Source organism: Oryzias melastigma, linkage group LG7 (genome assembly GCF_002922805.2).
Source record: "Oryzias melastigma strain HK-1 linkage group LG7, ASM292280v2, whole genome shotgun sequence".
Taxonomy (NCBI): domain Eukaryota; kingdom Metazoa; phylum Chordata; class Actinopteri; order Beloniformes; family Adrianichthyidae; genus Oryzias; species Oryzias melastigma.
The window spans coordinates 12170866-12197439 of record NC_050518.1 but is presented as its reverse complement, the minus strand read 5'-3'; the positions used below and the strand labels follow the sequence as shown (position 1 = coordinate 12197439).

At 40.9% G+C, this 26574-nt stretch overlaps 2 protein-coding genes across 7 annotated transcripts; both read right to left on the bottom strand.

Moving 5' to 3' along the window:
• Positions 1-5586: 5586 nt before the first annotated feature.
• On the bottom strand, positions 5587-21108 carry tasorb (transcription activation suppressor b). 4 transcript variants are annotated; one of them, XM_024292940.2, is made up of 23 exons: positions 20666-21108; positions 19017-19162; positions 18826-18918; positions 18675-18747; positions 18439-18530; positions 18218-18352; positions 18021-18145; positions 17901-17932; positions 17695-17800; positions 17379-17482; positions 17163-17272; positions 16342-16414; positions 16172-16246; positions 14963-15799; positions 13156-13466; positions 12990-13092; positions 12064-12908; positions 11351-11473; positions 9898-10057; positions 7890-7998; positions 7585-7763; positions 7302-7436; positions 5587-7225 (listed from the first exon to the last, which is right to left on the bottom strand). In XM_024292940.2, exons 1-23 carry the CDS (start codon positions 20967-20969, stop codon positions 6048-6050), a joined length of 5448 nt encoding a protein of 1815 aa, XP_024148708.1. In that variant the 5' UTR covers positions 20970-21108; the 3' UTR covers positions 5587-6047. The 4 variants fall into 4 exon arrangements, with proteins under 4 accessions (XP_024148708.1, XP_024148709.1, XP_024148710.1 ...); XM_024292941.2 differs by having other exon boundaries at positions 5587-7222; XM_024292942.2 differs by having other exon boundaries at positions 13156-13463.
• Positions 21109-22332: 1224 nt separating this feature from the next.
• On the bottom strand, positions 22333-25986 carry asb14b (ankyrin repeat and SOCS box containing 14b). Of its 3 annotated transcripts, XM_024292172.2 has the most exons (10): positions 25953-25986; positions 25508-25632; positions 25359-25414; positions 25154-25285; positions 24927-25085; positions 24591-24836; positions 24230-24398; positions 23613-24147; positions 22847-23000; positions 22333-22758 (listed from the first exon to the last, which is right to left on the bottom strand). In XM_024292172.2, exons 2-10 carry the CDS (start codon positions 25630-25632, stop codon positions 22589-22591), a joined length of 1746 nt encoding a protein of 581 aa, XP_024147940.1. In that variant the 5' UTR covers positions 25953-25986; the 3' UTR covers positions 22333-22588. The 3 variants fall into 3 exon arrangements, with proteins under 3 accessions (XP_024147940.1, XP_036068663.1, XP_036068664.1); XM_036212770.1 differs by having other exon boundaries at positions 24591-25085; XM_036212771.1 differs by having other exon boundaries at positions 24591-25085; positions 25359-25411.
• Positions 25987-26574: the final 588 nt, after the last annotated feature.

Sequence of the window (26574 nt, the reverse complement as noted above, 5' to 3'; positions counted from 1 at the left end):
GCTATCTGAAATAAATCATGTTATACCATAAATGACTTTCAATATTTAACATTATACAAGTTAGAAATAAGCGCAAGTTAACATAAGACCATTTATAAAATGAAATAAAATGATCTGGAGGGTCGGATTTAATTACCCAGAGGGCCGAATCTGGCCCCCGGGCCTTGACTTTGAAACATGTGATCTAAATTAACCTAACATCAAACTGGTTGCCATGCATGAACTGCATCCCACTCTCAGTCACTGACTCTCTTTGCTAAGCATTTTAAAGGATTAAAAGCAAATCTTTCAGATTTAGAGAGCATCGTATTGTAATATACCTCCGCTCCCCAGCTTCATGCATTACCAAGCAACCAAAGCAACATTCAAATCCTCCAACCCATGTTACGTAACATTCTGCCATACGCCTCTGTGATGTAACCACGTGTAGCAGCCCAGTCTGCCCTGAACCAATACTATTGCAAATATTAACAGCTTTGATGAGTTGGGGTTTTTAACAGATTACCAACAGGATGAAAACCAGGTGCTTTGTCAGCTCCGCTGCTTTTAAATCCCTCTAATCTGATCCCGCTCTTTGACACAGCCGCAGCTGGCATCAGATTTATTGTTTCTGATAGGATCTGACGAGCTCTAAAACACAGAGGACACCGTTTGAGCATCCCGCAAGTGTCCACGGGTGACCGTGGTTGGGTAAGCTTCCCTCTGGGTCGCAGTAAAAAGCAGCGTGTGGAAATCATGGAGTTAGTGTCCCAGTCTAAATCTTGAGTATGGGTAAAAAAAAAGAACACTGAGTGGTCGATGAGATTAGAAAAACACTGCATAAATACAGCCTATTTAATATGCAAACACTTGCATATTAGTGTATCACCCTCATAATAACACTATTAATTAAAATTCACATTTTTAAGTCGGCTCAGGATGGTACATGCTTGCATGGCTCAGCCTGTATCCTATGTGTAAAATATCCCAAGTGGCTGTAACAAATTACCCACATGTAAATGAAGCGCCCCTCGATGCTTAAAAAGAGGCCGATCTCCCAAGGAAAACACTCAATCAGGCTTCAATTAAGGCATGCACTTCCCTTCCCAGATTAATTGTTTTCCCTGGTTCGTCTGGGCTCGCAGGGATTCAAACTCGTCTTAGTCAAGAATCTAATTACCGTGTGAGAGAGGAGTTTTACTCTGAATAGCAGAAGTTGATGTGCTTTCTTTCTCAGGCGGAGGGCTGCTTTGACGATCAGCGGATGCTGTTACTGAACTGTCAAAACAGTCATCAGGCAGGAATTTAGGCATCCAGATGTGTCACACGCGCTCCTCTAATAGTATGACAGCCTCATACTCATGCCAACGCGGGCTACATTTCATTCTAGCCGGACATCTCAGGTGGAAAATGAGCATGGGGGGACGCAGCACATTCATTTAAGAGCAGTCCAAACTCTGGCTAAGCAGCAATACTGCAGAGTTAGTTGTTTTAAACAAATGCTGACTGCATCAGCAGAGTGCAAGCTTTTATTATGCCTCCTGGGACAAGAAGTGAATCTTACTTTATTTCTTTTCTAAAAGAAATAAAGAAAGTTTGTTAAAATAATGAGATTTAGGTTCACAAGCAATTTTAGAAGAGATGAAGTTTGACTTTTATTTATGGGTGTGTTGAGACCAGAAAAGTCTGTTAGTCCAGATTGAGTCCTGAACCTTTGCACTTGGTCTGTATTCAGACTGTCATCAAAACGACGTGACGGAAAATCTCTTCAGTCATTGGGCAGGACTTATCAGGGCGGGGCAAACCAATGAGAAAAATGAATTTAGCAATCTTGCAAAAAAAAATAGCATTTATAAGAACAGAGCTGAAGGAGCCTTTATCAGATTAAGCCTGAAAAGGTTAGAAGAAGTGAGAGTAATTCTTCTTACTTTTTTCAGGTAGAGAAACATCGAGCCAAAACAAACACTCTACAACAATTAAATATAGAAGGCTATGTAACCTCTGATCCCAAAGTTATTGCAAATTATTTTAGCCTTTTCTACAGTAAATTTTATGTAACTGTAACAAAATAATCTGGAAAGATGCTCCTTAACTTTTGCTCCCTGCTGTTGGAAAATCCTGTTTTCATTTTGCCCGAAAAAAAAAAAAAAAAATCATATGTGCCCTTTATCAACAAAATGTCATTTCTGTCCCTCTGCTGTCTTCTGTTGGAGAAAATGTATCTCTGACTTACCATGGAATAATGTTTGGACACTGCATCAGAAATTATTAATGAATAACAAGATGAGAGATGTTTCTTACAAACTTCTACATAGAATCTAACCCACAATCAGTACATGTTAAGATATCATAAAACAATTGATCTCAACTTCACACTCTGTGAAGAACACCCAGAAACAATCAACTCACCTATTTTAGAACTGTAAAATCACCAAAAGATTTAGGAAAGACCATACACGATTTATAAATTGTAATATTGACTCTAAATTTCATTGACTTTAGCTGGTTTCACCTCTGAGTTTCTTTAGCATGTGTCATTTCTGTCAGTTTCTCCATCCATGTCCTCTGTCTATTTCCCTCAGGAAAATATTTATAGAACTTTCTCTTCATGGATGTCTGCAGGGCGGCACTCTGCTGGTGGGGATGAAAGATAACGGTACTGTCAGTGTCACAATCCTGATCCAAAAAGTGGACAACGCTAGAAAGACCTTCAACCCTCCGCTCCTCCTCCAACCTTACACGCTGGACGTCCTGCCCGTGATTTGCCCCAGTGAGAGGTCAAACGTGCTCAAGGTGCTGCGTCTGACCTTCCAGCTGCCCAAGGTTTTCCACGAGGGATGGTAGTGGATGGATGGCGGTGTGCAGAGGCCCTTAAGCCTGCCGCTCATCTTGCAACTACAAAATCTGGGGAATAAATCAGAAATCTCCAAATGTTCATACTTGGACGGTGACGTAACTGGTTCTTGTTTCAGAGATGGAGCCACTTCCTGCACAGAGCGATATACAGTATATGAAAGTTGTTTCAATTGAAGCTCTGAGGGTCTGAAAATGTAATAGTCTGAAACTCTAACAATCTGAAGGTTTGAAAAATAGACATTTAAAACCACAAGTGTCTGAAAGATTAAAGATCAGAAACTTTAAAGAGCCCTAATTTGAGATATCCATTCCTATTCAAGTTTGAATAAAGAAACACTCAGACAAACCCCTTTTGTAAGTCAAGCTCAAATTGATTTTATTGGTTATATTTGTCCCCTTTTTTATTGGACCGGTTGGAGAACGCTGTCATATGATTCCTCTTTCTAGATCATTTCTAAAATGTCAGCTGGAAATGAAAAGTAAAGTTAACAATGAAGACTATTGCTTCCAAGTGGAATTTAGCATATTTTAATTAAAACAAATACAAAATAAATGTGTCTGTCGCTATAAAATGCCAAGAGACAATGGCTGATATCAAGGAGTTCATTATGAAGAGGGACTAGACATGCAAACTCTGGCAAGCTAGCTGGGAAAATGGTGCAAAAACTTTAGTCATTTAGATAAAAATCATATTTTGAAGACATGAATATAAGACATTGCAATCAAATATTTTTTAAATTTGCATTTAATATAATAAAAAATAGTGCCAAGAAGACTTTCACACATTTTCACATTCTCACCATAAACTTCCCTCCTCAAAAAGTTTGGTCACCCCTGCTTTAAGCTTTCCTGACAAGTATTTTAAATATAACGTTATTTTGATCACAGGGACTTTTGTATTCTTTGCAGTTGTTTTTTTCAGAAAACACCCAATTGACTAGCAAACATGGAAAAGAGCAGAGCATCCACATTTTTTTCTCTTGTAAAATCACACTCTCATGAGCAGGAAGTAGAACTGACTGACCTGACACTGACTTTTGAAGGAGTTGGATAATTAGGTCCTTCGAGGCCCCGAAAAACAACCGGTCTTCCCATGGTCTGCATTTTACACCTCACCGGCTTAATGTCAGCAGATAAGTCACAAAGAGCACCGCTCCATTTAGCAAACAACATGGCGAGTTGGAGGGCGAGGGGTCAGCGATCTGCAGAGGATCAGCTGGAGACCGAGGTGGACCGCAGGGGAGGTGAGGCTCCCAACAACACCTCATCTCCCACGATCGCTGACAGGGACGGACAGGATGATTGATGGATGGATCGGATTTAGTTTAACGTTTGTCTACTTCACACAATTTGAACTTGAGTTTTATCAGAAAGATTTTTTTTACTTTAATAAAATGACTTTTTTTTCTTTTTAAAGTTCTGCAAGAAAAAGGTGTAACCTTACAAAAAAATGTTTCTCTCGTGTGAATTATCATAAGGCTGGTTTGCTGCAAATCCATGTAGTGCTGTTTAAATCTCTCACTTTATACAAATTGTTCCAGTTTCCTACAAACTAAAACCCAGCAAGAGGCTTAAGCCCCATTTAACCTTGTATAAAAATACACTTTATGTTCATGTGGCCATTACTCATTTATATGTGAACGGATTCATCAATATTTGAATTATAAGTGTTTCTATAAAAACAGCCATTTTTACTTTTGACAGCATCACACACAAGTAAAACATGGCAATTCAAATAAAATACTGCCTGTTTTTAGCAGCTGATTTACTTAAAAAATAAAAATGCAAGAAAACCAAATCAAACATCACATTTTTTATCAACAATTTTAGTGTATCTTCTTCCTTTTACAGTCAAAAATTAACATTAGTTTAGAATCCCATTTTTGAAAATCTTTACATACACGCATTTATACAGTTTAAGAACAACAACGAGAACCTGTTGTGGAGCATAGATTAGAATATGCGCTTAAATAACTAAATTAATATTTATTTAAACTGTTAATATTTTTCTATGGAGGGATAAAAGAGGCTCCAGAGCCTCAGGTTGCAGACTCCTGTGCTAGAGTTTTTGATAGTTTTTCTGGTATTTTATGAATTTTAAGAGTGTCCAAGGGAAGACAGTGATATCAAGACTTTAAAGAACCTAAAAGGCCTTTTAAATAAATAATCGATTGGATTCTGAATGGAGTACTCTGTTGACCTTCAACCTTATGATTAAAACTTCTGAATTAAAAAAAAAAAAATCTGATGTACTAAATATTTATAATAGTTACACTATGTGGTTGGATTTATCAAAAATAAATTATTTATATATATGTGTTTTGCTTCTTGGTTAAAAAAATGTAGCTTCCTAAGTCTGGTTTTTGACATGGAGAAATGTCGCCCTCTGGTGTTCAAATTCTGGAATAACATGCTGAGTATTAAATTCTAAACCCAGAATAATCTGAAGGGGAAACCTCTTCTCTCATCTTTCAGCGATGTTGAGAGTTCTAGTTGGTGATGCTCAAAGGAAGTCTCAGACCAGCTGAAGTGCAATTCAAGCAAACTGTAAAACAACCGTTTACAATAAACTGATTCCTCCAGCGGCACCCAGAAACCTATGTCTGTAAATGCATTTAAAGCTTGAAAAAAAAAAAAAAAAAAGATTCTCCACACATTTTCTCCATTTAATCCAGATATTTTCCTATATTTCCTGACGAGAAAATAAAAACTCCTGAATGGTTAGCTTGATAGTGTCAAACCAACACAAACAAGATTTGAAATGATTTATTTTAATAGAATTTTGTACAACCAAATACGTAAAATAAAAAAAAGAAAACAGCAAAGGTGAAATTTAATTCACTAGTTTTTTTTTTCTTAAAAAAATATCAGTCGTTCCCCTTGTTCACAAACCATTTCAAAACTGCAACAAAGAAATTACAGGGTTTTTTATTTTGAGAAGCTGGAAGGCCTTTTCTTAACATTTGTTGGCAAATATAAATATAGTGGTTTGCACGGGGTCTCAGACAGCGGATGTGGAAAGAGTGTACAGACAGTTTACACAACAGCAGCACACTCGCCACTGTCTGTATTAACCTTTATTAATGTAGAAAACCAGGAACCGTATTTACCGATTTGAATCGATGCGTTTATGACAAGGAAATATGTACATTCAGACAGCTCTCAGAGTCTCTGCGTTGTGGGCTTTGCACTGCCGTTAGAACACTGATTGTCTATTCGGGGGCATAATTGTGAGAGTACGTGTAGTCCATGTAGTAATTCTGTGGTCCACCCCTGCCAGCTGGGTGACCCCATGAACAGGGCCCACCGCCAGCCCCTTCCCTAAGTTCGTGTCCTCGACCAGGTCGAGGCCAAAGTCCGACTGGAGGGACCCCCCTTCCTCGGAAGTTTCCTAAAGAGCCAGGACCTAGAGCCCCCCGCACAGGTCCGTGATCCATCGGTCCCGGGATGCCACCTATACTTCCGTAGCCCACACCGCCCATTGGATGTGGCGGCAGCTTAGGTCTGATTACTGTGCCCCCTCTGGTGGCCAGTGGGGGGATCCCCGCAGACGTGCAGAGGCTGTCGGCACAGTTCACCTGAGTTCTGGCCCCCTGAAGGCTTTCCCCGGGTTTAGGAAGACCGGCAGGGTCCATTGGTCCAGATGAGACGGTGCCCTGGCTCTTTGCAGCGTCACAGGTGGTGGCTCCTCCTATCGCCCACGCGCCCTCCCCGGCCCCACTGAGTGTCCTGTCATGCTGGGTGGGATTTGGGTTGCAGGCCATGTCACTAGTGGAAGACAGGCTGGGGGTGAGCGGAGAGCCCCCAGCAGCCCCACCAACATCTGATCCGTACGTGGAACCCAGTACCATGAGATGAGGCGGAGGGGGCGGTTTGACCTCCAAAGGGAGGGAAGCCATGCTGGCTAGAGGTACGACGGGGGTCATGACGGGTAGGGTTGGGACGACGGCAGCTGCAGATGTAGTGGGGGGGCGGTACTCCTGCTCCTGGGTGCTGCTGCAGGGGGAGCTGGGGTAGGCGGGAGAAGCCGAGTAGCTGGAGGAGCCGGTGAAGGAGGACCACGGCGTAGAGGGGCACAGAAAGCTCTGGTGAGGATTTACGGGGAACCCCCCCGGCGACATGCCGCCGATGTCTGCGGACGCCAAGCCCAACTGGTTGGTGGCCTTGAACTGAGAGATGGCGGTTTTGAGAGAACTGCTGTCCAGCAGGGTGGGAGTTTTCTCAGCGTTGACCAGCTGGTCCGGCAGAGGAGGACGAAACTCTTCCTTCTCTGGAGGCGGAGGAGGCTTTTCCTTCTTCACCTCGTGAAGGGGATCTGACGCGGGTGGAGCTTCTCCGTCATCAGAGTCTAAGGACATATCCTCTGCTTCCACACACTCATCGTTTACTGCTAGCAAAGAAACAGAGAAATGAAGGGAAACGACAACATCCAAACACTGTTTAGTGTTCTAGAAGATACCACTCACCAGTGGACGGGGGGGTTGGAAGTTCGCTCTGATTAATAGACCCAATCAGGCTGTGGAAGCCACTCATTACATCGTCAATGCTCGCTATCACGATCCCGTTTCTCGAGTACTGCAGGAACATTTCAAACGGCCTCTCTGTGGAAGAAACACAAGACAATCAGCCCCTCAGCAATCACACTAATCACCTTTTAATCATCAAAGGTACTTACTGATCTAAACAGCATTCAATTAAAGAAACAAGCACAGTCTAAACCACGACCGCTATGGAAGTGGAAGCCGCTACCTGTCAGGAAGATGAGGTGCCGCTGTTGCGTATGCTGGGCTTGAAGCTTGATGAGACATTCCAGATCTGGAGCCTGACGGGACGGGACATCGCACTCGTGATACGGGAGGAACTCCACTAGATGTTTCTTCTGATAGGCCGTCAAAAGGTTCAACAGCCCCATGGCGTTAGTGTTTAACCTTGAAGAGAAAAAAACAAAAAAAAGGGTCATTTTGGGTAATACGTTTAGAGATTACACATTTGTATAAATGTTGGGAATCCAAAAACATGAAAACATTTGAGGTATTCTGTAGAGGAAAACGGACCTCCCCAGTTCTTTCAGCTTCTTCTGGGACTTGCAGTGCACCTTCCACTGCCACGGGTGTTCAGGGGTGCTCTGCTCCTCCAGGAACTTCAGCAGACCCTGTAACCGATCTGGAAAAGAGTCATGCAAACAGATGACTGAACTGTAGAGGTAACGCTGCTGTATTCAGGCAAAAATTCCATTCTTAAAGTCCCACAAAACATTACAGCAAAAGCCTGATTACACTGCAACATTTCCCTCATCTTTAGACTTTAGACTGACTTTTTACCCCATTGGGAACGTTTTAAAAAAGCAGAGCCGTCTCTGTGAGGACGGCTTTGAGAAAGATGACTTTTTGAGGAAATTTTAAAGCAGTATTTCAAGAAGATGCAGTGATCTTGGGCGTTTACTAAGACTAAAGCAAAATAAACTACTTAGCTTTATTTCAAAAACAAACCACATATCTCATGGGTGGAGTGTGGCAGCTCAATCAGTTCTCTTCAGACTGACATGGTTTTTTTTTTTTTTTTTTGGAGGACTGCAAACCAAAATAGACTTGATTTCTGCTTTTATTGGAGCAGAGCAGGAGAATAATCTCTGGGATGAATCCCAAAGCTGATGGACTACAATGGCTGCACAGAGCAGCTGGCAGTGCACAGGCAGACTGCAGTGCATGGGTCCATGATAGAACGAAGATGCTACATCTGCAGCAGCTGCTAGTAAACATTTGAAGAATATACAGAGGAATGATGTCACTTTAGATTGATATAAAACAAACGTTCTAAGGGAGAATTCTACATAAAAGTCAGAACCAGTCTTTAATTAGATCAGAAGTGTTCTCTTGCACCTTCATTTTCTAGGAAAAACTAATAAATAATTCACTTTGTGGAATCAGAACATATCTGCAGCCCTTAGGGGGATTTTACGTAAACAGATGTAAAGAATTACTGCTGGTGTTTCAACAACAATCTAAGAGAAAGCTGGACCCCGTAGAACCAACAAAATGAACGACAAAATGCAGAAAAATGTTTATTACTTGACCTGATAACTTTCTGACTTATACTGTTTGATAAAACGTACCCCTTGTATACATGGCAATGACTGAAACTGGAGCTTGGCTTTATAAATGTGTGCTTAGATAGAGTCACAAACTTGAGTAAAATCAAAAAGCTCCTTCTGAATGTTTTAGTCAATAAAAAAAACAATATTTTAACCAACATTTAGTTAAATAGAACTTTATCTGGTGTTCTTAAAGTATGCACGAGTGATGAGACAAAACTTAAGCCTGTCGTCACCTCAACAAAACTGCATCTGGTTAAATATAATAATAATAATAATCTTTATTTATATAGCACCTATCGAGATAAAATCACAACCAGAATATAAAAACAGTGCTTAAATATGTGCATAAATGCTTTTTAATGTAACAGACTAAACATTTTTAATGAAGAAAAAAGGTTTAAAAACATATTCTAAACATAGTATAATATTAAACTGTAGGGCAAATGATTTCTTCCATAATAAGTAAGCACTGGAAAATCTGTTCCGTTTGTTCAATAAAATGATTTTGTATCCATGCATGAAATTGTCTATTTTTCAGCTATTTTTCCTCCGTCACCCATAGATGAAAACAGCTCTCCTTCTCTGAACCCAAACTGTCCTCAACCTAACTTCCTCTCTGCACGCCACAGCTCGTTAGATGGACGGATAACCCGGGAGAACCGTTGGTTAAAACAAAAACAACTGTTCTATTTGGAAACATTTAGGAAAGAATTGGAAAAACAACAAGTGTTTGGTTAAAAAAAAGAAAACTATCTTTTCACTTTTACCTTTAAAAACAGGAAAAATATTTGTTTAATGCTTTTATAGTGAAAATATAATGGTTCATACTTTACACCTGCTGAGGTTAAAAACAGCTGATAATTATGTTAAGAGACAAAGGTTTCAATCGTTGTTGGGGATCAGTATCAGCAAATCCCACTGCAGCAGCAATCAGCGATAGCTCCTGGTCAGAGTCGATCCATACTCACCTTGTGTGATGAGATCTGGATTGAGGACGAACTCATCCGACACTATGAACCCTCCAGACACAAACAGCTCGTTGTATGTGTGATTCTTCACATCGTCCAGAGAGTCCACGCCGGCAAAGCTCACAGAGGGCAGCTTCTTCAATGACACCAAAGCAGGGATCTGCGGCACAAACAACAAGACATTAATGCTTTTATTAAATACACTCCATTATTTCTACAATGAGCCTCTGATCAAAGCAGTAAAATATTTCAGATCTGCTGATTATTAGATTCACCAAAACAAGAACAATCTGAAGCGATCAAAGCATTTTCAGAGACCTTCAGAATACTTCTGTAGGGTCTGTAGAAAATACACTCAGCCACAGAAGCAAAATAAAGCTCCTTAATCAAAATAAAAGTGTGCAATAAACTTGTGAAAATAAATAAAAATCCTGTGTACCTTTGAGTGTTGGTGCAAAAAAAGTCACTCAACCTGTTTGTCCCAAGGGTCTGTCGAAAAAGACTGAACCTTTAATTGAACAGTTTGTCCTGTTTATCGCTGAAGTCAGCAGAAAGCATGTTAGCTGTAGCTTGAAAACACAAACGCCTTAAGGGATTCGCTTTGGAGTTTTCAGCTGTTTCTTTTATAACTGGAATATACATGTTCACCAGAAAGCATCAAGGCTGATGCTGCGTTCACAGCAGTGCAGCCACTTCCAATGAAGTCTATGTAAATGAGAGTAAACGTGCATTTCCGGCTCAGTAATTAAAACTCTCCTTTACGCGTCACTACGCACGTTTTTAAGCCATTTTTCAGGATCTATGTACAAAACGTGCAGCTACTGAACGCACACTGAAGTGTAAACCAGTTAACTTTGACCAATCAGGGACTTGGATTTGATGGTGGTTTATTGGTCTTCATTTAGTCACAGAAGTGTTGAAAATCGATCAAGAAAGAGAAATTAATAACTGTGGTTTGTGCCCGGCCAGGATTACATAACACCAAGTCTTTTATATCTTAGAATGGAACTGTGAAAAGAAAAGTCTGGAGCAAGATTCACAAGATTTGCACCGCTTTAACAGCATATACATGCGCGATGCATTTATTTTAAAACACGTGCTCAGAGAGTTCTTGAACACAAATATATATTGTATAAATAGTATAAAACATCCTGATTGCTTAACCATGATGCTGTTAGCTTTAACAATAGTTTTTAAAGGCTGGTGCGGGAATTCAGAGGGTATTTTCAGATCTCATAGCTGCTAGCAAAAGTTCTATATGCTAACAGTTTTGATGGGATTGAATTAATTGTATTTAAAGCTTGTTAGTGAAGGTTTTTCCTAACATTTTGTGGTGTTTATTACCATGTTTGGACTTAATAAAGTGTGTTTTACAGCATTTATTTGATGATAAAAACAAAATATGTGATATTTTTAGAAGTAGAAAATGAAGAGCATGGTGCGCAGACTGTACCTTGTGCACGTGTGCAGCAATGTCCTCGTTCCTGATGATGATGAGGAGTTTATCCAAACTGCCACTGTTTTCTAAAAACGTCTGAGGACTGCACTCACTGTTGCCCAGGCTTTTCAAGTACTCCTGTAAACAGGAAGAGGATTGAGCTCTGTCAGAGATTTTCCCTCTTTATTTAAATATTCAACAATTAAAATACATTTAAGATATATATATATATCCTGAAAAAGGAGTTATGAAACTTTATAAACTTTATTTTCTAGTTTACTTCGCCAACATTTCGAGGAAGATTTTGTTTTTAGTGATTTTAACATGTTCTTAAAGCATTTTTCTGATGATGGAGGGTATATATAAAGATTGTATTTCTGAGTATTTATTTATCTAAATTGCAGTGAATCAGGAGGAGATGAAAAAAAGCAGTTTGGAAAAAAAGCTTTCTTAAGACAGAAAATACACTGGGCAGGCCACAAGCTCCCTGCTCTTCTCCACAATGGAGAGGGGAAGAGGGGCGGGGTTGCTCCACCCACAACTTAGTGGCAATTTTCTAATGAATAGGACCTGTTCAAAAAAAATGACAAGTTGTTTGGATTTTGGCTAAAAATGGCACCATTGGGAACACTTTAAAACAGTTCAACAGATGATCAAAGAAGGTCTTTAAAACTACCATGAGACTAACAAACAAAATCTCACAGTATTCACAGAAAGCTCGTTCGTACCTTGATCTCCTTGCACACTGTGCTCTCGTCCCCCTCGTCTCCGGAGTAAATGTAAAACTTAACCGTGTTCTTGGTAACGTCCTTAAAAATCTCCACCAAGCTGCTAAAAACCTCTGGTTTCAGCTGTCCGATGAGGCTGCCAGCCAGGAGGTTAGAACCACCGGCGGGAGCAGCCGCAGGGTTCTGCTCGGGAGATTCTGATGTAACATTTGAAGGAGAATAGATCTCTCCCCCCAACTCTGATGAATTCTCTATTTTCACTTTGATAGATGTCATTTCCTTGTTGGGAGTAGTCTTTCCACCCTGGGAGGAGGCAGTGCCTTTTGGAAGTGCTGGTTCTGTTTTGGGTTTGGAAGTCTGGGTTGGAGCTGGGGGTGGGGTTGTGAGGCCACACGCGTCCTCTGGGGGAGTTGTGGAGGTGACCTTGGCGGAAGAGGATGGAGCTGGGATCAACTTTAGCATTTTCTCCCGCAGCGCGTCGACGTGCCCCTGGACCGAGGCGGGGGAGACGTAGGGTACCACGAAGTCGGAGAAGCAGCTGCTGGGCTGCCAGCAGTGGCGGAGGGGGAAGCGGGAGGGGAGCTTGTTGCTATAGCAGATGTGTTGGGACTGCATGATGTTTTTGATGTCCGAGCTGAGGCTGTGGAGTTCCTGGTTTATGATGGTATCCAGGCTGATGGAAGGCCTGAAAGGAACCTCCTCTACAACCGTCATGGTGGGAGCAGCAACCGCCTTCACTTCAGGAGCTGAAGGCAGCTTCGGCTCTGGGTCGCTCTCTGCCATAGGCTCAGCTTCCAGGGACTTTGGAGCCTTGGGAATTGACTCTGGAAAATGCTGCTCTTTGTCTGGAAGAAAGCAGAAAGAAAGGGTGTCGGTGTAATGTTAAATTTATTTAAATATGTTTGTGAGTTTTTGCTGTGGGGTACCTTCACTAGTGGGGATATCCCCAGTTGGGATGTCAGAGCAGTGCAATTGTTTAGGCGGGGAGCCAACGCTGCACGGACTCCCAGGGCTGCAGTCCATGTCCTCCTGAACACAGACAACAATCAGAATCTACACAAAAAAACCCAAAATGATTAATTTCTGTCTCACCTCCATGTAGTTCGTTTGTGACAAAGGCTCGTTTTGCTTCTCCAGATGCAGATCAGAGAATGGCGGTTCGACTCTTCCTGCGCTTCTGGAAGGCTCGCCGTGGTTGACCTGCGGGGCAATCGCACCCTGGCTGACGGCTTTGTTGAGCGTGGCCAGGAGGATTTTCAGCAGGCGCTGGGTCTCGTTGACGGCGGAGGCGTCGGCGTTCCCCCGAGCCCTCAGGTCCGTGTCGTAGATGCCCATGCTTTCCATCACTGCGGTTAGGTTCTCGTTCTGCCCCGCCTCATCACTGATGTCGTCAGCCTGGGCTGCTTGGAGGACACAAACAAGTGGAGAGGTATACTTAGCCTGCGTTATCAGTAGCAGCTGCAAAAGGATTTGATATAAAGCGACCCTCATGCATACCATATTCCTCTAATCTTCATTTAACCAAAGGTTTAGAGTAGTAGACGAGGCATTGAAGGATTCTTTTTAGTTGTAACTAATAAAGTAGCAATCTGATTCTATCACAGTCATTAGTTCTGATCCACTTTTGTTCTTAGTAACTTATAGGAGTTGGACAACATAGCTGTTAATTAGCAGCTGCAGAATTAGGAACATGCCCATATGAGTACATTACTGGATCTCCTCAAAACTTTAAAGTCAGTGGATCAAACTTTAGTCGAAAAATCTGAAAGTATTTTTCTTCCTCTATAGTGATTCTCCCTTCCGTTTTCTTCCGTACATTTTTTGACTTGTAAAAACTAAATAGCATATTATATAATTTCTGCAATCTTGGTAGCAAAACCTTTACACATTCAGAACATTACTGCTTGTACTTTTGGTATTTGTAAGTTGTATGTCATTTAAAATAATACGCAATTTATGTGATTTTTCAGCCAATGGGAAATGTTTCAAAAATGTTTGAGCACCTTTCAACTTGTGGTATCAAAAAGTTCAGCACATTCAGAACATTCATGCTTGTATTTTTAGTATTCATACGCATTTATGTTTCACAGTTTTGAAATTTTACGCAATTTTTGTGATTTTTTTTAGCATTGGGCATCTATTTTTTGGCTAATTTGGTGTTCAGCAAATATATTAGCAACTTGTTAGCTTTTTCAGTTAATTTGACATTACTGAGATTTTTTGGAATAATTTGGAGTCAGGCTAATATTTTAGCATCATCCAACATGTTAGCATTTTTGGGCAATTTGGCATCTACTGAGTTTTTTTTTTTTGGCCTTAGTTTTGAGTTAAGCTAAAATTTGGGGGTATTATACAAATAATTCTAGCACTTTTAGCAAATTGTTTAAGCAATTTCTTAAATTGACAAAGCCTCTTCAGCAACCACATTCAGCAGCAAGCATTTACTCTAGAATGATGGCAGGTAATGCAACTCTATTCCTTTAATCTGTGAACCAGAAAGATGGATGGATATGAACTCAGAGTGGGTTGATTTCACTTAATAACTCACAAATCTCTCAACAGTAATTCAAATAAATGATCTTAACTGAATGCAATAAACATATATTATAAAAAAGTACCTTTTACCTTTCTTGAAATAATTTTGCAAAAATAAATCTGAATATTGCTAACTGTAGTTAGCAGCACATTTCCCCTGCACCATCATTTATTGATTCAGTCTGTGAAAGTAAGAAATGGGCTGCAGCCAAGTGCTGAATTCAGCTGTTCAATAGAAAATCTGCCTCGTTGGTCAGTTTGAAGTAAAATATGTCAACAGATTGCAAAACACTTAGGATTTAGTGTCAATTAATCACTCGGAGCTAATCAAAACATTTTTAGAGGAAATATCAAAGGCTCATACCTCTGCTGGGCTCCCCGTTGCTTAAATGATCGGTGCGTTGGTGTTTGTTCATGCTTCTCCTCTCTTCTTCTTCTTCAAATTTCCTTTTGAGGGCGCTGACGTCCCAGCCGCCGTCCTCGCCCCTGTCCTTCCCGGGATCCCTCACGAGGGTTTTCTTATGCAGTTGGATCAGTTTGAGCAGCTGTTTCATTTTGTCTTTATCGTACTCGTTCTGAGACACCCGACCCTTCTGGGGTTGAGGCTGAGGCTCCGCCAGAGTCTTAAGTTGCAGCTGGGCACCGTTTGACTGAGTCAAGTCAGGCCTTCGTTTGCTTATGTCCACGGTCGGGTTCTCCTGGGCCAGCCTCATCTGTGGGGGTCTTTCTGTGGGTCTCTCGGCTCGATCCGAGCCTCTGTCTGAGCCCCCCCAGTCCGACACAGGGCTGTACTCCACCGGAGCTGGGGCAGGCTGCGGCGGGGGCGTGGGGACAGGGTTCCGTATCCGCTCCATTAAGTCCTTGGCCTTGTTTAAAGGTAAAATGTAGTTGGCGGGGTTGTGGGTGTACGACCGCAGCACGGCGTCCATGTTAAACTTTGGTCTGGGCACTGGAAGAGGGGTTGTCCTTTCATCCACGTTATATTTGTAGTCGGGCAGAATGAACGGCCGCACTGTGCCCGAATCCATGCGAGTCAGGTAATCCGTGGCCTGGCGCTCCACGCCAGAACTTATGTCCTTGCCTGGGTTGGGACGCAACTTGAAGAGGGCGTAGTGCAGTGCAGGGACGAAAGGCTCCATGGAGGACAGGATGGCCGGCTGAGGCTCCACCGTCAACGGCTCTGGCTCAAAGAGTCTTGATGCTAAGATAAAAATAATAATGAATTGCAATTTAAAGTATCAGTAAAAAGTTAACTCAAACGAGGATTTTTTTCTCAGAGGCTATGTCCAAATTCCCTCAATACCCCCAAACCCTTTAAAGACTATAGATATATATAATATATAAAAAAAACTAATTTGCCTACATTTTTTTAATGTACTGTGGTCTATATTCACCAGCACTCTGCTTGTTCACAGAGACTTCTGGGTAATTTCCAGTGGAGTTTGAAACATTGTGACAAACTCCCAACAAAGTGCTCTTACCGGGGAGTATTGAGTAAATTCAGACTTATACTTCCACAGTCTAACAAAAGGTGAGAAAATATATCAATGCAGAAATAACAAATCTGACTTACAATACTTCACAACCATCCTGGACTCCTGGAAGATGAACAGTGCTTGCAACTTCTTCTCAAGCCGCCCACGCCTCTCTGCAAACCAAACAGCAACCTTTTAGCTCTCACTGGGGACAACAGTCAGGTAGGTGGTGGAAATGACACAAACAGGCAGTTCAGGCTTCTAGTACCTTTTGACTCACCCATCTGAGTTGAAGACAACAGGAAGAGAAAGCCTTTGTCAAACAAGGGCTTCACCAGCACCTGAAAGAGGAGAGAAGACATGAGACGGTTAATCTATCCACCCAAACGTGGAGTTCTCAGAGGAGCTTCTTCCAAATGCTTCAGGTAGGATTTTAAGATTAAGTAGAAGACACAGACAAATCACTGTAATGCAATGGGATCGTCTGTGGTTATGTTTTGTGAGACACTGAGAAGAAAAAAAAAAAAATCTCTCACGACACTCAAAGAAGCTTATTTTCAGCTTCATAATTGTTAAAGGTTTGTTCAGTCCTCGTCTACAAGGAAAAAAAACTGAAATCCAATTACAAGGAATTTAGCTGTTAATTCTGTGATCAATCAGAACAATGTTTTATTTTTTTTTCATCAAACTCTTTAAATTAATTAATATTTTACAAAAAACATTTTCATCAAAATACTTACAATAAAGTTTTGCCAGTGTTTTCAAAAAGTAGTCAGAGTGCATTGTGGGTAAAAGTGAGTTTTCTCACTTTCAGTTTACAAAACATATTTCCTACAAGGATCAGGCAAAATCTACATAATTTTTTTGTTGAGAACACTTTTTATTCCTTGATATAGAAGAGAAAATAGCGTTTTTTTTTTAATGCGCTTCAGTGTGTATTTTTAGACAAAGTGGAAGAAGGGGACTACAATCCAGTTTTCCTGAATACTGCAATGCAAACTGCAATACGTTGGTGTTCGCTTGTGATTTAGTTTATTTTCATCTCTGTCCGTGCTCAGATCATCTCACAGCTACAGGTAAATGACTCACCATTCGGTCCCTTTCCAGTTTGCTGATCAGTGCCGCCAAGCTGCCGTTAGTAGCTTTGCCTTTTCCGTCCACCACCTCAAAGAGGCTGCAGGACATCCCACACTTCATTACTGCAAGCAAGGAGAGCAAAGGTTCACAAATGCATTTCAGCACCACAGGCGTGTTTTTTTTTTTCTTTCCATTTTTCAGTTATTAAGAGACAAACAAGTGACCAACCTTCCCGTGACATGCTATAGGTGTCCCAGGAAAAGAGCACAGAGGGAATCTTCCTCTTCACCTGGTCCAACTGCATGCCCTGATGCATCTCCAGCTTCTCAGGCCTGCACACCAGCACAGAAAGATTCATCAGAGATTTGTACCAAAATCCACATTACAGCTCTGTATAGTACAAGCAAATTCTAACCGCTTTTCAGCCATTAAAGTTTGGAATTAACAAGGTATTTAATGATTAAAGGAAAACGATGTTGGCTGCACTTTTAAGATTTTCCAGAAATAAACAAAAAAAATGCAAAGAGACTAAAATGGAACTCACAGTCTGAAAGGAAGGTAGGGCCGCGAGAAGGACCGTAAACAGATTGGAAACAACTCCCGGTCCTTGTTTATTAGCGGACCACTCCAAACCTGGTAGCAGCTCTTCCCTGAAACAAAAACAAAAAAAATAGAGATAAAAAAATGTAAACAGGGAAACTATATTTGTAATTAAAACTGAATAAACAAAGAAAATGGAAGAAGAATTACCTCTACTTCCTTCAGAGGGGATAGTGTTAAATCTGATTAAGAGAGAAAAGACATTTTGATATGTCAAGCATGCCTTAAAGAATGTATGGAGAATGTCCCATTTCCTACAGGATCCTTTACCTGTGTGCTGTTAAAGGAGATCCTGCCGCCTCCTTGCCTTTGTACTGAAAGGACACCACAGCGTAGGGGCACACGTGGCGAGGGCGTGCCTTGATCTCATCGAATGCGAACTCGAAAAAGAATTGCTGTAACGCAACAAATCGTCAGAGAAACACAGGAGAATATTCTTAAAAAAAAAAAAAAAGAGAGATGTTTACCTGCGTAAGCTCAAAAGCTCTATATGACAGCAAAGACGTGACTCTATTGGCGATTTTGGACAAATGACAGTCAAACTTGGGGGATGGCTCAATGGCATTCTTGGGCATGTTCTCGTGTATGTGCTTGATTCTTCCCTGAGGACGGAAAATATGCATTTATTCCCGTAACATTTCAAAACACTCAAAAAAAAGCTTTAGAAAAATAAGAGAAAACTACTCACCCTCATTATTTTAAAAATAATCATGTCTCCAAAAGAGCCCACTTCAAAAGGATTGATTTGTAACAAATCTGAGTATTTGGAAAGATAAACACCTAAAAGAAAGATTTTAAAAAAGAATTATTTTTGAATGATTGGTTTAGAAAATATTCTTATGCAGCTACAATATTGTATAACATAAAACTGCCCTTTAAAATGCTCCTCTTAAAGAAAAAGTTAAACTAAAGCGACCCGCTTACCCACAGCTGGATTTCCTAGTGTGGTTATCCTACAGTGTCCGACTGACAGACCCTTCTCACAGATCCACTGGAGCTGAACCATGAACAGCAAAGTTTAAATTAATACACAATCCACAATTGTGCTTTAGTAAAACTTTCTATAGTAGCCGACCTTTGATTTGTCTGGAAAAAGGAAGCAGTACGACTCTGCGAGGTCCGGTTCGGTCCGGCCCTCCTGCTTCATCTCTCTCCGCTTTTCAATGAACTGATAGAAAAGTAGACGATCGGCGGAGAGGAAATAAAGTGAACCAGTGAGTCTTAAAATGCAGAATTTGGTTTGTTGGATGCGTGTGCGCTCCTGACCTCCTTCTCCAGCAGTTCATTGTGAATGAGCCTGGCTTTGCTGTAGGAGAACGACGCTCGTGATGATGGGTCCAGGTAAAACGACGAGATGAGCTTGATGAGGTCCTCAAACTCTCGACTGTCAGGAGGCAGAAACTGGTACAAGCCTGCAAACATAAATCAAAACATGCTAGCAATCAGAAAAAGTCAGATGCTTTATAAATCAGCATCAGTCCTCCTGATGACAGCAATACAGTCTTAACTATTACAGGTAGGGGTGTAAGGATTAATCGACAATTAATTAAGTCGTAAAATCCAACAAGATCGATTTGTCTGAGGCAAGTTGTCAATGGAATCATTAAATCGATTATAACCAATACTGCAAAAACAGATCAATCCATCATTACAGTCCAATGTGTGGGAAAACGGAATTTTGCAAAGACGTGTGGTATAATGTTCTAATAATGTTCCGTTTGTATTATTTTGATGTGAAAAACAACCGTGGGCTGAACTTTATGAAACTAAAATGTAAATGGATTTATCATTTGTTCTTGTTTTTACACCTATTTAATTTAGACTTGATTATCTTGCGTAAAATACAAGGCATCTCGAAAACGTCATCCGCTCTGTTCAGTACCAGGTATTTATCTCTACTGGTTGAATTTTTAGCTAGATGTCATGAATCGATTTTAGGTCAGTAAATCGGATCAAAACGAAACAATATCGACTATGAATCGTATCAAAAATTATCATATGAATTGTTACACCCCAATTACAGGTATTATAGTATTAAAGATAAGAGCGAAATTAAAAGATTTTAACCACAGATTGATACTCCACAGGTAACCAAGCTCCATACCTGATTTATTTACATAAAATGCAGTCACCCTGACCTCATGCAAAGTGAAACCAACGTTAGCTGACTTCAGGAAGGGATCACGTGGTTTAGACATAAATAAAGCTAAAGAAACTAGCTAGCTTCTTAGCTAACAACTTGTTAAAACTAGAAGGTCAGTCCAGGTCATGTTAACTTTGTACATATGCATTGACATGTCCATGTAACACCTTCCTGGTCGAATTTCAACATTTTTCCTCCAATGGAGCACGAGTGTCAGTAGCAGGAGAGTCGCTGCTTTGACAGGTGAAGAGGCTAAACGCGGCTAAAGTCCTTCGAGCTCACTGAGGTTCGAAATTGCAGCGACACAAGTTCACGATAAAGTGTGGGCACCCCCGTGGAGACAGTTGGAAGAAACCATGCCCTTCACTGAGGTCAAAGACACCCGTCAGGTGATGCCTATTATATCCCCGCTAAACACCCACACCGGTGCTGTCGAGTCCGACTCGGACCGAACTGAAAAAGGTGTAGAAACAAAACAAACTAGTTCGCTCCAGCCGGACAGGCTTCAAAAAGTGCCGCTCCGGGCGCCGCTGTTGGTCACTCGGTAACTTGAGCCTGCCCACTAATGCTAACGCTGTGTCTGCAAACAACGCTACACACGTCGGGCTTTAGTGGGTTTACACGGCGGGGTTTTAGTTCTATCTTTAAGATGTAATAGTCATAGGAACTAATTAAACGTTTGCAATTAACCGGCTAGTTAGCAAGCTAGCTGCACTGAGCTGAATTATGAAAGGTAGGACAGGCTGGGTTCATATCAGCGACATGCAACCACCTTTCCGCTCTCTCGTCTTCCGAGGGATTTGAAAATTTCTCCGTGGCAGCTCTTCACTCGGTCTGTGGGCTGGCGAAGGAGAGCTGCTACAGCTCCGGACGTCTCCTTGCACGCTCCTCCGCCGTTCAGGGGCTTCTTGTTCGGGCATTACACCGTCTCTACATCCAGGTTGATCGCCATTTTGGTTGGCTGTGGCCGAGGTGGTGGCTGAATTCTTCTGGGGTTCGCCTCCCCCCGGGTGCAAAGCGGCCCTCTCGCTGCGGTCTGAGTCCGTTTTTCCCACCGCGCCGGGGTTGAGGGCCATTTTCGGGCTCCGTGCAGATAGTGAGGGAAATGTAGCTCAGACGATTACGACGCCGCTTCACACACTCTCCTCCTCACCCAGCCTCCGCCATTGTGAAAATGACGTTCACGTTCTTCTCCACCACTGCAAAACGCTGCCGTCACTGTTTACATACAAGAAAATTTGCGCCACGCAGCGGCAACTAGAGGTATTGCAACAACTGACACGTTCAGATAAAATGGAACAAAACAGAGCAGTTTAGTAAAAGTCTTTCTGGTTATAATTAATACAAAAATAAATAAAATACAGGCTGCTTTTACAACTCTAAAATGTTTATGCAATAAATATTTAAACGAAACGACAAGCCTACATACATTGTTTATGAAACGTGTAAATCTATTGTCAATAGTTTAAAGCATAAACAAAATATAGATAATATATATTCAGTCTAGTTTGTGTGTGTGTTCTCATAAACTAGTTTGGTTAATGAATAATATCAAAATATTGGAAAACCAGGGGAAAAACATTTTTCCCAAACTTTAACAATTGTATTTCTCTATTTCACCACAAGGTGGCAATCAAAATGAAGTTTTGAGCATCCAGTAATGGAGTACATTATACCTCCCAAATAAATAAAAATATCATCAAAATACCAAATACATGCAGGCTCTAAGTAAATTGACTTGTCCTGAGACCAAATCTGCAAAAACTAAGAGAAAAACTTGCTTTAAAAATAACAAATAAGTATGAGTTACCCCCTAAACATGCAATTTTTCCTTTGTACCACCCCAAATGTCCAAATTAAGTCTTTAATAAAACAGTTAAAATGAAATTTAAAGAATGATATATTTTTTTAATCTGTGGGAACATCTGTTTTAATAAACAAAATATTTCCAATACTAATTACTATCAATGGAAGGTGTGTCTTAGAACATGCACGCAACCCTGTTACTATAACCTTTTTAGCTAGATAAAAGAAGAATACAACACGGAATCACATGATATGCTGGACTTCATATCATCAGTTTTCTAAAAGAATGGGTAGAGCAAAAGCATCTCCTTTATTCTATTTTTCATATTTTTTATAACATAGTTAGCTATGATCAAATATCTTACTCTACCCCATACAACCCTATTACACATATAATCAGAATTAATCTGAAACAGTTATTATTACTTATTTACATAAGTAACAGCAAACTGAACAAATATCTTCTTCTCCTGAGAGAAAACTAATATTTTTATAGATTTGCAACCTTGTTACCTGCAAAAACTGATAACAGGATTGTGCTAAGTTTTGTAAACAACAAATATGTAATGTAATAAAACTTGCGCAACTGCTCTGTAAGCCGAGCTAATCAAGCCTTTGATAGTTTATTAGCTGTTATTGATGAACAAATAGCAGAAAAGGTTTACTTTTCATTAATTTTGATGCCCTCCAATTATTAAATGATGCATAAACAATCTTTTTTTAATAAACCAATAATACAGATTAAAATACAGGTTTAATATAAATTCAAGCTTTTACAGGAATAATATTAACAGGGATTGTTTATGTGAAAAACTGTGATTTTCCTTTAAACATTCAATAAAAATGAATTTGCAGCACATGTCTGTGTGATATCTTTAGCTGTTTTTGATTAAACCACGCTCCCCCTACTATAAACATCAAACTCTTTGTAGCGGAGGTAATCTTTCAGCCTTGGAGGAAGAGGAAGGAAGTTGATAAAACATGGCGGTTTCAGGCGCAGAAAAGTGAGGTGTTCCCGTATCCGCAACCGGCACAGGTGTTTCAGGCTCCTTACATTTCCTGTCAGTCAAACAAACAAACACAAGAACATTGTAAAGGAAGCCAGCTATCTATGGTTGAAACATTTCAGGATTTGTGCTTTTCTCACGTTGAATGTGACAGATTTCAGGCCACTGTTTCTGCTCCTTCAGGGTCTGTTCCAGTTTACGGCAGAATGAAACATGGTCAGTGTAGTCAAGCATGGTGCACACCACCTGAGCAGATAAATGCTTCAACCACGACGCTGTTATCACCTCACAAAACTAGAAAGTGAAATGGAAAAGGCGTGAGCTCTAACACAAAAAGAGACATTTTTTTCTCTTAAAGACCCACTCCATGGTGTTTTTATTGTGTCCTCATGGTGGAGGACATATATTAAAGAAAATAAAGATTATGTTTGGAGTCTTTGAGTATTCGTTGTGAAATAGGAGCAGACGAAAAAAATATTTATAAAGGCTTGTAATTGTTGCTTAGAAGCTACATTCAGCAGGCCACAAGCTCCATTCTGATGCATCCACTTCCAGACAAAAAGCTCCATGTATTTGCTTGTTTTTTCCTCATCTGAGCTGGAATCTGGCTCAAAACATCTGGATAGCTGTGATATTGCTAATATTAGGTTGGGGTTGTGAGGGGCTGTAAGCTAGTGGAAGAAAGTAAAACTAAGGGATGATGGGTAATGAAAGCTGGCTCAGTCACGCCCACAACTCAGAGGTGGATTTCTGACGAATTACTGCCGCTCTGCAGATACTTTGTCCTAGAGAACAACAGTTCTTTTAGCTAGTTCTTTTAGCCACTGGGAATGCTTTTACAATGGATCAGAATAGGATTGGAGTGGGACTTTAAACCAACAATATTTTAAAACGAGTTTGCCTCACCACCATGTCTTTAATGACTGACGTCGTCCAAGGAGCGTAGTCGTGTGAATTGTCACCATATGGACAGTCAAAGCAACGCTTCACATCATAACCATGGTTCAGAATTATTCTCAGCATGACTTTATCCTTTAAGGCATACTGAAGCGCCGAAGGGAAGTGAGTGGTGTTCACACGGGAATAGTAGTTGACATTTGCCCCATATTTCAGCAAAAGGTTGATAAGTTCATAGTTGCCCTGTCTCAGGGCCACCTGTAGACAGTTGATAGGATCTTGGTTTACCATTGCCCCAGCCTCCAGCAGCAAACGGGTGCACTGCAGATCGTTATTCGACACAGCGAAAAACAGGGCAGATCTGCGATCGTCATCGTAGCTGCGGCGTAGCCTCGGGTGCAGCATGAAGTTTGGATCGTAACCAGCTTTGAGCAAAGTCTCCACACAATGTGCATGCCCCCCCGCAGCAGCAGAATGGAGAGGACTCATCCCGCTTTCTTTCACAGCCTGCAGCTCAGTCACAGGGAGGAGGACTTCCAGTGCTCTGCCAAACAAGAGACCCCACATGAGAACACGGCACAAGTCAAAAGTCTGTCAAAACTGGGGAAGTGATGGTCTTCGCTCACAGTCTGTGACCGTGGTACGCCACACGGTGAATCGGCAGATGCCCGCTGGGCAGGTGAAGGTTGGGATCTGCTCCACTGTCCAACAACAAGGAGATGATGTCAGGGTTCCCCGATGCTGCTGCATCAAACAAAATACTACCTGATTCTGGTTCAAACTGCACACACGCTCCTGCCAAGAAAAAAATGATAATGTTCACTACTTTTTGCTCTTTTTCTTGAATGTGTTGAGATACAGGAAGTACAACTGAAAAAGCAGGAAATAAATCACATTGCTATTTGGAGGGGGTTCAATAAATAGTTTTTTTTTTTTTCAATATTTTTAAATTTTCATCAAAAAAAGAAGTAAAAACATCCAATTTACCTTTTTGTATCAGAATCTCTGCAACATTCAGGTGTCCGTTTTGTGCTGCCAGGGCCAGTGGAGTTTTCATCTTGACATCAAGCGCGTTTGGGTTGGCTCCCGACTCTAACAGCAGATAAACAAAGCTCTCCAAGCCTAAAAAGGCAGATTCGTGTAGGGCTGTCCTGTTCAGCGGTCCTGTTTGATCTACTTTTGCATTGTAACGCAGCAAAAGCGTGGCCAAGTCGTACTGGTCGTTTAGAATAGCTGGGAGACGAGAAACAAACGAGAAGATTTGCAGGTAAAAACAGCATTGGCCAAAGGTAATGTATTTCACACTATAAAGAAGTTGGCTACCAGCCACCAACGGAGAATCCTGTTCATCATTCTGGATTTCTGGACTGCAGCCGTTCTGTAACAGGAATGTTGCGTTCTCTCTGATTCCGTGGACCACAGCGAGAAACAGAGGAGTTTCTCCCTTTAAAGTGCGACACTGAGCTGCTCCTGGAAGTGATGCTGCAAAGCAGTGGATCAGCATCTAAAAATAGGTTTAAAAAAATCAGATGTAGTTAAGAATTATTCACCTGAAAATATCGTTTCTAGTATGTTTTTGTTTTCCTGCACAGCAGCTTCATGCAGAGGGATCCATCCTCGTTCATCAACTCTGGAAAGACTCTCGGGTTGTAAAATCAGTTGGTTGACTGTAGCTTCATCACCTGAATTTGGAGACAGAAAGTTGCAGCACGTTTCCTGACAGGGAGAGGCTGAACAATCAGCTCAGTGTCTGACCTTGCTTGATTGCTTTGAAAATCTCATCGGGATCTTCACATGGTTTCAGATCTCTGCTGAGTGTGCAAGAATACATTGTAAACATCCCCACCGCAAAGATAAAAAACTGGAATTGGAGATAATTCAGAATAACTTTGTAAAATTTTAACCTCGGATTCAATCCTTTAAGCTTTCTGTACTGGATCAGACTTTGTTCAATTAAATATTGGGTTGCCTCATCTTCATCCAGATCATCTTCTGACTGATAAAAGTCTTCTTCATCTTTGGAGGTCATCTGATAATCAAATACAGAACAACTTGTGAGGAGACAGTCAATAGGCAAACTTGCACTTTTAAATGCAGCAGAAGCTGAGCAGAAAAATAATTTAGCTAAATAATTAACTTTTCTAATCAGACACTGTGCATAAAACACTTAAAAGAAAAGCTGTTCACATCCAGTCAATCCAGTTAATGAGGCAACATGGGAAAAAGACAAAAAGACAGTCCATCAGCATGAGCATGCTAAAGATCCAGCAACATTACTGACCCTCAGAACTAATTAGTTAGGCCTGCAGCTCAATTAGATGAAATTTCAGTTAATTGTAAGGTGTTTACCTCAAACAAAATGACGCCTGTCGCTCGGTTCTCCACTAGTATGGCAAGTGGGCTCCCTAAGCGTACAAATACCCACACACATTCTGCAGGTATTTATAGGTCCTCTGCTATAAATATGAGATCACAAGGTGCTCGCAGCTAGGCACTAGCTTTTGCTCACTAAGCACTGCAACAACTGCCCCAAGTAGCTCTTAAACATACTCACTAGCACAGGAAAGTAGTATATTAAAAATGACTAATTTAACTGTGTTTTCTTTATTTAATAGCTAAAAAGGCTGAAGCTGGTAGCTGAAAATGCTAAAGTTGATAGCTGAAATCCCAGAAGCTAATAGATGAAAACGCTGAAGCTGATAGGATGCTAAAATATTAGCTAAATGCCAAATTAGCCTAAAAAACTGATAAAATGTCTAATTTAGCCAAAATAGCTTGCATAAAGCTAAACTATTAGCTAAACCAACTATTTCACTGTGACGATTAATAATGCAAATTTAATTCATTTAGGCTCACTTGCAGAGTTTTATTTTGTAATAGACCACTTTCTAAGTACAGAATGCAAACATCTTGTTAGGAGGCATTGGTCTGATGGCTGAACAGCGGTCACACTGTGTGCACGTTTTTTCTT

Excerpts from the sequence above, each read along its gene's own strand:
- asb14b (XM_036212770.1), bottom strand. The coding sequence starts at position 25,632 with ATGACCTCCAAAGATGAAGAAGACTTTTATCAGTCAGAAGATGATCTG. Across the intron at positions 23,001-23,612 it reads CAGTCATTAAAGACATGGTG|TTTTGTGAGGTGATAACAGC; the intron begins GTGAGGCAAACT and ends TTCACTTTCTAG. Across the intron at positions 22,759-22,846 it reads TGAAATCTGTCACATTCAAC|GAAATGTAAGGAGCCTGAAA; the intron begins GTGAGAAAAGCA and ends TTTGACTGACAG.
- tasorb (XM_024292940.2), bottom strand. The coding sequence starts at position 20,969 with ATGGCCCTCAACCCCGGCGCGGTGGGAAAAACGGACTCAGACCGCAGC. Across the intron at positions 17,933-18,020 it reads TCTCCTTTAACAGCACACAG|ATTTAACACTATCCCCTCTG; the intron begins GTAAAGGATCCT and ends TCTCTTAATCAG. Across the intron at positions 16,415-17,162 it reads AACTGGAAAGGGACCGAATG|GTGCTGGTGAAGCCCTTGTT; the intron begins GTGAGTCATTTA and ends CTCCTCTTTCAG.